Source organism: Motacilla alba, chromosome 1A (assembly GCF_015832195.1).
Source record: "Motacilla alba alba isolate MOTALB_02 chromosome 1A, Motacilla_alba_V1.0_pri, whole genome shotgun sequence".
NCBI lineage: Eukaryota > Metazoa > Chordata > Aves > Passeriformes > Motacillidae > Motacilla > Motacilla alba.
The window spans coordinates 72,359,604-72,372,484 of NC_052031.1; the positions used below are offsets into that span (position 1 = coordinate 72,359,604).

The following is a 12,881-nucleotide window of genomic DNA, read 5'->3' on the forward strand; positions in this document are numbered from 1 at the left end:
GGAGTTATGTAAGGCAAACATCAATAAAAAGCAGCTTGGTAACAAGAACAGCCAGCAGCCAGGCTTGTTTCTGGTCTCTTGCCATATATGAAACATCCCTTTAGGGTGTGCATGATGATGGCCAGAGGATGTGATAGCTTTAGCTGTAGCTCTTTTGTCTCCAGCTGCTGTGAGTTCTGTGCTTAGTTCTCTGGTCTGGTGCATTGCAGGATTTTTAGGGTAAATCATTTTTCCATCAGTGTAACCCACCAATTGCCAAGATTTCAAGGCAGCTGGATGGGGTGGTGAATATACCGTTCTTCTGCTGGTGGCTACCAGAAATATTTTAGAAAAAAATTTCATCTTTGTTCTACATAGTGCTGTGCTAGCAAGTACTTCTGAACAGGCTGTAATTCCCAGAGCACTGGGGCATAAGCTGCTCCATGATCTGGGAGCAGGCAACCGCGTAGTGGGTTGGATGCCAGGCATCCACCTAAGCCTCTCTTATCACTCACCTCCACAGCTGGACAGGGGAGGGAAAATACAAAAAATGGCTGAGATAAGGACCAGGAGAGATAACTCATCAAACACTGTCACAGGCAAAAGAGGGTCTAATTAGAGATACTAATTGAATTTATGGCTAACAAAATCAGAGTTGGATAATGAGAAATAACATAAAACCTTAGAAACATCTTCTTCCCACAGCCCTCCTTCCCAGCTCTACCTCCTACCCCAGCTGTGCAGGGAGACAGGGAATGGGGGTTATGATCAGTTCATCACCCACTGTTTCTCCCCCTCCTTAAGGAAAGGAGTTGCTCCCCTGCTGCACGTGGGGTCCCTCCCATGGGAGGCAGTTCTCCGTGAACTTCTCCAGCAAGAGTCCATCTCACAGGCAACAGATCCATGCAGACTGCACCCCCCACCTTGCTACCAAAGCTTTGCCATGCAAACCCACTACAGTTGTATTTCATTATTGGTATATCTGTGCAGGCTATTAATGGTGGGGATTTGCCACCTCTTTGCTCCCTAATACAGGTGAAAAGGAGATCTGCACCTTCACATCCAGTTTTCTGGGGTAAGAACAGAGAGCAATAAGCAGCAAAGGATGCACAAACCCAACTCCCATTCTGCCATGTGCCAGGTTTCCTCGAGACGGGAACATAACACACCCTACCTCTGCACAGAAGAGTGTGGGAAGCCTAAAATTCTGTATCCTAATTCAGTCAGACTGTCTTAATGATATGGACCAAACTATCAGCAGTCTAAATAGTGGCTGTCATTCATTTTCGTGGCTGTCATTGGCTTTGGGGAATTGCTTCATATCTGGGTTTCTTACCAGAGCCTGAGGAAAGGAAGTAGCCAAGACCAGGTGAAAAATGGTGCAAGGCAGGTAACTAATTTCTGGATTCCTTTGCGACTCACAGTCAGAGCAGCTCCCCAATGAGCTGGACTTGGGCAGCCTAGTTTACAGTCCCTTGGAAGTGCTGACACTATCTGGAGAAATAATTAGGTGTCCTTTTCAAAAGAAAGGAAAAAAAGGAAAGTATTTCTGTTGTAATGGTGAATAAAGAGCCTGGGTGCAGCAATGACCACCTAGTTACAGAGGGACAGAGGCTGCAGGCAGGTTTGTATCCTCCACCAAGTTGGAGCGATGGCAGGATTACTCTCTTGCATGTTCACTGCTTTGAGGGGAAGAATAGGGTGGGAAAAATTAATGTAATAGGAAACAGAAGGACAGACTTGTGACTGTGCTTATTTTGTTGCTGTGGTAAACTAAAGTAAGGACATTTGATGATTTTTAAAAATTTATTTATTTAAAGAAAAATTGTTCCAAATGTTATCGAAATAGTTCATGTTTCTGGCAGCTTTACAAGTCAGGTAGCCTGTGCCTAGATACAATGTTAATAATGGCTCAGCAGTATTTTTTGTTATAATTAATGTACATAAAGAAATTATTCAAAGCACTCCATAATTTGAGTGCTTCGATGAACAGTATATAAAAGGTTAAAGGTTGCCGTTGAGAGGGACCCTTTGCATCCTTAAATGCCTGCCTGAGGTGGCCTCCACTTTAGGACTTTAAAGCTTAAAGAAATCCTATATACAGAAGAAATTCTTCCCTGTTGCCGTAGTGAGACCCTCGCACGTGTTGCCCAAAGAAGCTGTGGCTGCCCCACCCATGGAATTGTCCAAGGCCAGGTTGGATGGAGCTTGGAACAACCTGGTCTAGTGGAAGGTGTCCCTGCAGGGGATGGGATGAGATAAGCTTTGAGGTCCCTTCCAACCCAAACCATTCTCTGATTCTATGGTTGAAAAAGGAGGCTGTGGCCTTAAGTGCTTAGGTACAAACCCCCCACCTATTCTTCTGAACATACCTGTTTACTCATTTATTCTTTCCTTTGTGCTTTCACAAGAAGCCCTTGTGCCCTTCAAAAGCTCAGTAGGAGTTCGTGGTTAGTTTACAGAATTAACAGGGATGGAAACCTGAACAGTTTGGTGCATCCCTACTTGCTGCAATTGTTGTGAATTTGACTTCTGGGGTTTTGTTCCTAAATACAAGAAAAGTTTTATTCCAGTGCCACACTCAAGTGTAGCAGTGGGGCCCATGCATGTGGCTGGTCCAGCAGATGGGGCAGTGTCTTCATAAAGTAAATACATAAATAATCTGTCGTCTTTAAGGATGTGGCCCTTCTGGGAGTGCTTGTATGTTTACATATGAAAACCAGTCATGCATAGGGCCCTTTTAATGCATTTCAACTACTACAGAAAAATTTTGGTTTCAAAGCCATTTAATTAAGGTTAATGAAGTTTGGGACTTGGGTACTGTATCTCATGCAGTAATACATGTCTCTGTTCTTAATAGGTGTCTTCCATTTGTAAGTTTGTAGTTACATATTTGTACTTACAAATATTTGTACTTACATTTGTACTTATATATTCAGGACTCAAATCCCCATTATTCCCGTGCCTTCAGAGTAGGGCAGACTCTTGTCATAATATTACATTATAATCCTTTCCAAATGGAGACACAATGAGGTGACCCTTGTTGCTTTTTGAAACAGTGTGATCAGCATGAGGATTTGATCCAGCAGTTCCACTCTTCCAAAAGTACTAAGGTGCTTACAGATATTTGATATTGAGCTATTTTGGCCCTCAATTGCAAAATAAATAGGTCAGGCAAGGCCTTTGAAAGGAATCACATCTCACAGTCATAGAGAAGCATAAAACTCTTCTGCTAAAATGAGATTGGGTTCATGAAAGGCCACAGTTATCTTTTAAAGTAAGTTTTTGCAGCTCTGCAGAGCAAATATTGCATTAAAAATATGGGTAGAATCTCTGTTTTGCTGATAATGCTCCAAGTTGGTTTTTTTTCTCCAAATTGTGATAGAGCTTCTTGTAAGTTAAGCAGCCAGCCTTATGGCTTTTGCTTTATTGCTTTGTAGTGAAATACTGAAATACTAAGGCATTGAGCACTAAGTACAAGAAGAAGCATAAGCTGCCATAATAATAGCAAAATACTTTATTATCATTATTATTATTACTACTATTTTATTGGTGACTTTTAAGTCCTGTCATCATTTTTTCAGAAAGGGTTGTGACACAAATAACTATCCAAGTTGGCTTAACTCTAAGGCTCATTTTGTTTGCCTTTGTAAGCACCAATCACTTACAAATCTGGGGAAGGGTCTAAAAAGGACTTCACATAGATAACCATGTAGGTGGGTGTACAGATGTCTATACATACTTAGCTATCTATTTATCTATCTTTACATACAGATATATGAATCATTTATAATAACTATACTTTCCTCCATTCCTGAGCTCCTACTAGAAGTGCTTTTCTACTGAATTTGGTGTTACACAAACAGGTCATTGCACATGTGGCACAGGGGATCGGTTAGAAACCTCTGGTGGGGAGACAGGAGTTTAAATGCACTCTTAGGCCTGGCATCTAAATCAAAACAAGCTTCTTCTAGGCTCCTTGCTCTGAGCCTGCAGACATTTCTCTAGGCTGCATGGGCTGGGGTGATTCATAAATAAGTGAAAGTGTCATTACATCATCTGGAAAGTTTAGATTGGGAAGGCTGAAATTGTCCTTGCTAAACTTTGGGATGTACTTGTATTTGGTAACATAGAGGCCCAGAGGATGCTTGTCATTGAGTATCACATCAGAAAGGAATGCAGGAAAACCACTGGTTTGTGGGGTCAGGATGGGATCTGCACCCTGTTACACTCTTGCTCTGACAGAAGGTCCACAGCAAGTAAAAGGTTTAAGGGGGTTGCTCCATCAGGCCCCTGCAGAAAAGCTTTGAGCAATGGTCAATGCAGGAAGGATGTCACAGGTAATAGAGCATGTTTGTGCTCCTGCACAGTGCAGAAGTCAGCACTGGCTCCAGCGAACACCACATATTTTACGAGTTTTCAGTATGTTTTTAAAAGTATCCCTTGGAATTCAGAACTGAGGATTAAAACTAATAGCAGGCTGTGACAATACTGAGTGGTTTTACACTGTAATGGTAGAATTCAGTGGCTTCTTCAAAGGTGGCAACTAAAAGATGCTGAAATGAAAAAGAGGTGGAGATTAACAATGCTTTGAGGGAACAGAAATGAAGGTTGAGGGCAAGACTGAAGAAGAAGCTGATGCAGGATGTGAGGGAGTTGGGTTTTTCGGAGAAGAGTGTTACTCAGGAACAGAGAGCCAGTGGGCTCTCCAGGTGCAGCAGCTGCAGGACAGCAGTGGTGGGGATGAGGTGAGTCTGTGCCCTGCACAGCTCCCTGGCCCCATGACGAAGAGTTGTCCCAACGGCTGCAGTTTGGGGGTTGACTCGCCATCCTCTCAGCTTACCACAGGAATCTATCCCAGCCCAGCAGAGCTGCTGGAAGTCTCCTTGTATCCCTGCAAGAGCAGCTGTCCATGCAGAATATAGCTCTGGCTTTTGAGGAGTTCATCAGAACACATAATTCAAAACCAAAAGAACTCTTCAGACTGAAGGCTGATAGGAAATCAGACAGTGTTAAGGTGCCACTAGGCAATGACACTTCCGTTACTCATACAGTTCTGCTGGTGGTAAGAGCAGGTTTTTGAGCAGTGTGGCACTAGTGAGTTACTGGGGTTTGTGAGGAGCCAGTTTAGTTTTGATTTGTCTCAACACTGATTGTCAGGAGCATGTGGGGGCAGACAGCCCTCTCCTGCCATGTGCAGGAGACAACTAGAAGAAGATGGGAGAAAGCCTTTTCTCTGGGGGGACTTTGCCAGGTAACCATTTCAGAGCTCGCATGGGACAGCAGGAGACACTGCACTGTCAGAGCGGCTTCTCCGATCAGACGGCGAAAGGTCGCCACCCATGGACCGCAGGGGAAGGCAGGACTGGGCCCGTGGTCTCCTGCCGGCAGGCAGCCTTGGGGAGGGGCCGGGGGTATAAAAGTAACTGCATCAAGAGCTCTGGGGGCCTTTCCAGACTTGTTTTCTTAGGGCTTTTTGAGTTGGGGCTTTTTGAGTCTGGGGGCCTTTTGAGTCTTGTGGTTTTGCTTTGGCTTCTGCTGAGGAGCCTGCTGAGATTTGCTTCTCTGTCCTGGTCCTAGCCTGCTTTTTGTCCTTTTTCCCTGGCTCCAGCCTGCCTTTTGGCTTTTGGCACTTCTGCCCCTGCTGGCACTTGCTGGCCCTCCCGTCTGTCCTGCCTCCCTGTGTCCTTGACCGCTGCCTGAGCCACCTGCGTCCAGCCCTGCCTGCCTCCGATACGGCCGCTGCCGCGGTCCCCGCCGTGACCGTGTCCCGGGCTCTGCGGCTCCTGTCCCAGCGCTCGCTCGCTCACAGTGCGTCCGGCTGCCCGTGGCCGGGGAGCTGTGCTTGTGGGGCCGCCCGCGCCTGTGGGGCCTCTCCTCTCCGGGAGCTGTGCAGGCTCCCCAGCAGGCACAGCTCATACCCCGCTGCCTGGACCTCGACAGCCACTCCCCGTCCTGCTGCTGGTAATGCCGCTTTCCCTCTCTGTCTCCCCTCTCCCTCTCGGTCTCTCTCTCCACGCTATCCTTTTCCATTTTCCTTCCTCTTTCTCTGTATTTTCTAGCCCTCTGTAGTAGGGCAACTTCTTTTTTTGTTGCTCTTGGTTTTGGTTACCAAGAAACACTTCTCAGAGGTAAGGTTTTCTCAGTTCACTTAATTTTGTTCTAGACCGTCCATTTTTAAACGAACTCCTCGCAGTTGCCCACTGTGCAATGCGACAGGGTTCTTTATCCACAGCTGATATTTAGCTACTTGTCTTTCTTAAGTACAAAAAATACTAAAATGGTAGAAAAGTAAATAAAGCTCTACAACAAAGCCTGGGCATGAGCAATGCTGAATATCACTGACTTCTGCCACTCATATATGTCATGTTAACAGACCAGTTCCAGAGGTATTTAGTGTGGGAGCCTGATGCAGGATATCCTAAGCCCTGGCCTTTGCTTGATGTGCTCATGATGGGTTTGTGAATATGTAGTAAGGTAGCAGGTATGCTGCCTTTCTGAGGGCTTGACTAAATCCCAGCAGATTTAGAAACCATGGAACAGATCTCAATAGGCCAGTAACGACTTGGAAATAATACGTGCACCTTCATTAAGTCTTCTGAATTATTCCAGTGTTCATTTTGCTTGGTGGAATAACTGTGGGCTCATTCTACTGTTCTTGTTGATGTTTGCAATCTTTTAGATCCACTGGATATGCCTTTGTGTTCAAATTTGTATTTGTGGCTGTCCCAAAGATTTTCAGGACATAGCACATCACCAAAGATCGTTATTTGTTATTTAAAAACTGCTGAACTGGAATTCAAATTCTGTTCAAATTTGAATTCTCTGTTAGCCATTACTCATTTTCCATTCATAAACTTTTATCAAGTGATGAGGCAGCACAGAGGCAGTGCAGCAAGCAGGGCGTAGAGTCAGCCATTCAAAAACACATCTGAGAGTCACTCTGGACTCTAGTTGGTGAGTCATACTGAGCTGTGAACACATCCTGAATGTCAGGATCCTTTCACATGCTGAAGGAAGTGTTGCAACTTTACTCATCTGGTCTTTCTATTGATCTCCGGAGACTTTCATCCCAATCAGTTTCTTTTTACAGTAGCTCAGGAACACGTCATGAAAGCTCCTAAATTCTGACAGAGTTCTTGCTGAGTATGGCATTTACGATCTTAATTCTGCAACGTGATGTGTTGAGCACGTGGAAAATGTGAATTTGCTCCATATTGCAAGAGGTATCCTACTGAAGAGCGTACGGGGCTCTGCTCAGACTACACAGGAGCTCACACTCTGCAGCTGTAAGCTGAAGGGAGAATATAACTGCAAGGTTTCTCGGTCACCTCTGCGGCCTAGCAAGTGTGCTTGTGGGTGGAAGTGCAGAGTTAACACCTAAAGCCTAAACATTTTGGCTGTGGGTGATTCTTACCATGCTAATTATAATGTGACTTTTGCCTGGAACATGATAGGTGCCAGGGGATGGATGAGGAAAGAGAACAAACTTTTTACTGTAAATATTGGTTGTTGAAAATACCCTGGAAGAAATGTTTCTGAGGGTCTCAGTTTCACCTTTTTCTTAATGCTGGTATTGGCAATGGTATTGCCGAGATGGCAGTGACACCCTGTGGTACCAGATGTGATCGTTCAGGAAGTCACTGTAAGATTGCAATAGCAGAAAGTCCAGGGATGTTTTTAATTCCTCTTTACAGATCATGTCCTCTATCCTTCCCTGAGTGCTGTGCATTAAGTAAGATGTACTTTCCTGGATTTAAATGTCCTGGAAGTAGCTCTGGTCTGATTCACATCTCTTGGTTTTGCAGAAGAGGAATCAGCTGTACCAGCAAACCAGGATGACATTGCAGGGCACCTTTGCTTTTTCATTCAGTGGAAATGCATGTTCTTCTCTGGTTGCCCTGATGAGCCAGGAGAGCTTATGATTGAAGGGGAGACAGTGCTCATCTTGGGTATTTCCTCTTTTTCAGGGGGTTCATGAGTCAAAAGGTGTGTCTGAAGATTATTTGAAACTGGAATCCCTGATCCAGAAAGTTGTTTCACCTTACTTGGGCACGTATGGTCTGTATTCCAGTGACGGACCCTTCACGCACTCTGCCTGTATCTTGGGTAAGAACAACACAGACTCCATTTGGCACAGCACGGAGAACTCCCCAAAACCTTGCTCCATGCAGGGCCAGGGCCTGCACGAGAGGTGGCTGCCAGTGCTTACATGAATACATCAGGCTTCTTTTCTAAGACCATGCAAGGTGCAGAGTCACAGTGAAACTTGCAGTGGCAAAAGATGAAAACAGATCATCATAAAAGTGCTCAGTAATAAAAAAATCAGTAAAGTGAATCTAGAGTGTGTTTAGCATTTCCATTCTACCTTTTAACAAGAGAGCTTTAACACAGGATGCTTTATGGACAGTGAGAGGAAGAAGCAAGAAGCCACTTCTAAAGTACTCAGTAGTTCATTTTCATTAGTGTTCATTAGTACACAAAGATCGTACAAGGCTGTTAAAATTAGGGAAGAGAGTAGGAATTTGTCTTAGAGAAGACTAATACATAAGCCTTCAAGCATGTAAAAGCTTTCTGCAGAGTAGAAGGTAATAAGCTGTTCTCCATCCCAATGGAGATAAGAAATACAGAGTGGGTCTTACATAGCAACGGGAATTCATATTACATGGAAGGAAAAATCTCCTAATTTCCCATGCATTGCCTCTGGAGATTATTGAATCTTCCCTGCTGAGACACCTTTTACCTGTCACATACATCAGCATCCATAAGCAACAAGGGGGAAATGTGGGCTGGCCTGGTGGCAGCTTGAGTTCCCTCCAGCTTAATTTCTGATTCTTGGAGCTCTGAAGCCTTTGGTGACTTCTGAGATGGCAAGATTTAGCCAGGATGAAGGTGGAATATCCTGCATAGCAATGCAATCTGTTGAAAATACAAGGGAATGTATTTTCCAGCATAAATGAAAAAGGAAACATGGTAGTACCTGAGTATTTTATTGTAAATACTGGGATGGTCTGATTAAACAGAGCAGACAGAAGGGAAGATAAGTTCAATTGCATGTTTTCTCTGCAGTCAATTCAGTCTGTTTGCTAGTCCCTTGGAACTGAATGGCAAAATGGTTGTGTTGCAGTAGGTGTTTAAGAAACAAATGAGTTTTATGTGACTAAATAGAGGCTGGTTATGTCCTGAAAATGGTTCAGGATAACTACTTTGTATTCATTGTTTGCCATTAAAAGGCCAGAAGCATTTAAATGGAGCCTCAAATTGACTTTTTCTAAATACAAGCTTTTGTATGTCAAGATAGAAAAAATGCACCCAAAGAGAATAAAGCATCAGTGAAAGTAATTGTTAGCAAAAAAATGTCTGATTACACGACTGCAGAAGATAGGAAGGTTTTGGTGGGCTGGGCACGTCCTCTTGCTGAGGTCTGGGTTGTAGATGTAACAATACTCCTGAAATGGTTCTCACCGTAATCACTGAACCTGGATCCAAGGGAGCTTAGTGTGTAAGTGGCTGTTTCTTTTAAATTAATGCATCTAATTCTCTTCAACTATTTTGCTAGCATGTTGCATGTTGTTACTAGAGCTCATAGCCCCAGGAACCTTTTTCTGATTACCAGCTCAATCTCCTAACGATGAAAAAGTCCAAAAATGAACTTTGATCAGATGATTTCACTGCTGAGGCAGACACAGCTGCAGAATTCAGTCTTAATACAGAAATTGGCTTTTTTAGTAGTACAGCATATGATTGGAATTTGTGTCTAGGTAAGCACATAATTGCACAGTAGCATAATTTTAAGCGATTGGAATATGTTTGAGAGAATATATACTAGCATCCTAGTTTAAAGCAGACAGTTTATTTGTAGTGGCTGTCGTGACTTCCAGAGGGTAATTTGATCCCCTGCTCCAGTTGTGCCTCCTTCATGGGATGGCAAAGTGAGAGTAGCAGAAAGCTTCAAAAGTGAGACCTATTATTCACACCACTTTTTGTTCTGGTAGCAGGAGTGAATCTGAGCACTGAGACCTGCACAGAGTTTGAGTGGTGGTTGTTTTGCTCATGATGGTCATTTTCTTCACACTGCCAGGACATTCCAGTGCTAAACTACTGCCAGAGAGGGAGCTCAGTGCTCACTTGCTGCCATCTGCTGCTTATTTTTTTTTAAAACCCCACATGGTTAACAGCATTCAGGCAATCACTGCTGGATTTAAGGCAGATTTGCTCCCCCTAAAAGAGGTTTCTGTGGGCACTGCACTCTAGCTAACATTTTCAGTCACTCTTGGTGGTCTCCCCCATGTGGTCTCCGAACTTCAAAGTTTTTTCCAGAATTAGTAGAAAAACTGCCTGTCTTAATCCTCATGCTCCAAATTTGAAGAGACTTTATTTTCCCAGGACGGGTGGAAAAGTTTAATTTCAGCTACTAAAAATGAGTAAAAATGTTTATAGCCTGAAAAAGAACAGAATTGTACTTCCTGTTCTTGTCTAAAGGAAGTATTTACAACTGTATATCACCTCTCTCACTGTATTTACTGTTTTATTTCAGCTGCTGAAGTTGTGTGAATATAAGGGAATGTCAGTTATTATTTGTAAAGATAGATTTGGGGTCTTCAGTATGCTAAAGAAATCTAGGAAATCTGAAGCCTGTGAATCTACAAAATCAACAAAATGTCTTCTTCTAGAAACCTTTCATTCCAGAAAAGCTTATGAATAATCAGGACTTTGCATTTCTTTAGAACACTCATAATTATTAGTACCATAATAGGAGACTTTGCAGAAATGACTCTGGATCTTTGTTTACAGAGAAGCGGTTCTTCAGACGTTCCAAGTCGGGTGACATCCTTGCCAAGAACCCCGTGGTGCGATCCAAGAGCTACAACAATCCACTGCTGACACCGGTGGCCGAGTATGAAACCGAGAGCATGGCTGCCAACGGAACCGGCATCCGAAGGCACTCTGTCTCAGAAATGACCTCCTGCTTGGAGCTCCAGGGGTACTCCAACCTCACCACCATCATGGACAACGGTTCCAAGAGCTCCATGACAACCACGAAAAGCTCACTGCCAGGAGACCAGGAGAGGCCCAGCACTGGGTCAGTGCAGTGCTCCAGCAAACTCAGCACAGCTGAGCAACAGAAAGGACTCTTCCACTCAATTGGCAGCCCACACAGGTCTTTTGAGCTAGACAGAGACACTTCCTTACTTCCAGTTCCCTCTTCCAGCCCTGAGAACATAGTGGATCAGATTTTGGAGTCCATCGACTCTGATTCTGAAGGCATTTTCATTGATTTTGGCCGAGGCTGTTCCAATTCATCAGCATACAGTGTGGATATGAACAGACAGAGCATTGTGTGAAGGATATTAGGAGATAAACTGTGGGGTTTAGTATTACATATGAGAGTTATCAGACAGTGTGTCGGACTGTGAGCAAGCTGTCTGGGCAGGTTTAAGGCAGATTTGCCAGGTCATCATGGCTGTACTGAACAAACAGTTTATAGCAGGTGGGAATCTGCTGAGGGGGAAGCAACTCCAACTGCTTTTCCCCATCCCTGTCGCCCTGCAGATGGATTTCCTATTTCTTTATAAACTTAGGGGTTCACAAACTCACAAGTGTCTGGTGATAAAATACTATTAGTGCAGCTGGCAGAGTTTGTTCAGGAAAACAGCTCAGCAAATAGCTGTGCTCACTTCTAATTTTCTAAAGAGGTTTCCTGCAGATGGTAGGTTGTTCTCTGAAGCGTAACACCTCAGCCAGAGTAGAAACATATCCTTTAAAAACAAACAAATAAATACAAAAGGCTTTTGTCTTTCATGCCACAGAATACAATAATAAAGAAGTCTCTTTTAATCTTTTTCTTGTACGTCCTTGTATGCACTCCTTTGCCTAATGGTGACTTAGAGTTCTTGAAGAAAGGCAAATAAACAGAAATATGCTTCCTGATGTCACAGGATGCCTAGTGTCTCATTTTCTGTTTCACTGTTTCCCCAGCCACTACCTTGTGTCTGCGAGGGTTGTCTCAAAATTGGCTTTCAAGACCAAAATTAATTTGCTCTGAATGTGGCACTTCTGAGAAATCTGTACTGTCAGCCCCTGAAGCATCTGTTGTATGGAGAGATTCCACCATATTTCAACTTACTTGTTTCCTAAATAAATGAAAATTTGGCCTCTCAGGGAAATCCTCATTATATATTTATATTCTTGTAGAAATACCATAATGCTTCTGCTGCCACTTATGGTTTTGGGAAGTATGAGCCTTGCAGCTCTTCTTATCCTGAGCACACTCAGCCCTTTGATTCTCCCTTGCAGTAACACAGTGGTGTAAGAGCTGGATCAGTAGTTTTGCAGAGGATTGATGCATATGATACCAAGGTGAAGCAGAAATCCTGCTGCACGATACAGTTTTGATCAGGGGGTTTTGCAATGAAGGCAACTCCATTTTTTATCTGGGTCAGTTGATATCTCCTGAGCTGCCCACCCTCTCCTTGCTGGACGGCATGATAAGCCCTCAGTCTCAAGGAACTCTTGCCTTATTTGGCCCTGTGGAAATCCCAGGAGAGAGTGAAACTCTTGCTGAAATATGACAGGAGCGATGATTTCCAAAAGTGTCTTAAAGAGGTACAAGCCACCATGCCGGCACCATCAGTATCTACCCTCATTCTTTCTGACAAACACTGTTCTGTTTCCTAAAGTATTATTTTATTTGGAGAAAAAGAGTGTCCACAGCCTTGTTCTAAGGACACGGTGCAGGGAGGAAAAGATAAGGTTCAAACCCTTACATAAAAATATAACGTAACCCCAGACATAACAAATATAGTGCCTCCACAGACCTTCATCCCTCAAGGAACTTAAAATGTTTTAAGAGTCATAAGCCTACTTAATTACTGGGGAATGTTTAGCCACAGTTTCAATGG

General features: G+C 43.6%; 1 protein-coding gene across 6 annotated transcripts in view; it reads left to right on the top strand.

The window, feature by feature from the left end:
• PRR5 (proline rich 5) overlaps positions 1-11,937 on the top strand; it is a 76,186-nt gene extending 64,249 nt beyond the window's left edge. For all 6 annotated transcript variants that reach the window (XM_038153950.1, XM_038153949.1, XM_038153953.1 and 3 more), the window contains 2 exons: positions 7,950-8,088; positions 10,774-11,937. In XM_038153950.1, coding sequence (XP_038009878.1) covers positions 7,950-8,088; positions 10,774-11,324 — 690 coding nt within the window. In that variant the 3' untranslated portion in view covers positions 11,325-11,937. The remainder of the gene's footprint in view (positions 1-7,949; positions 8,089-10,773) is intronic.
• Positions 11,938-12,881: the final 944 nt, after the last annotated feature.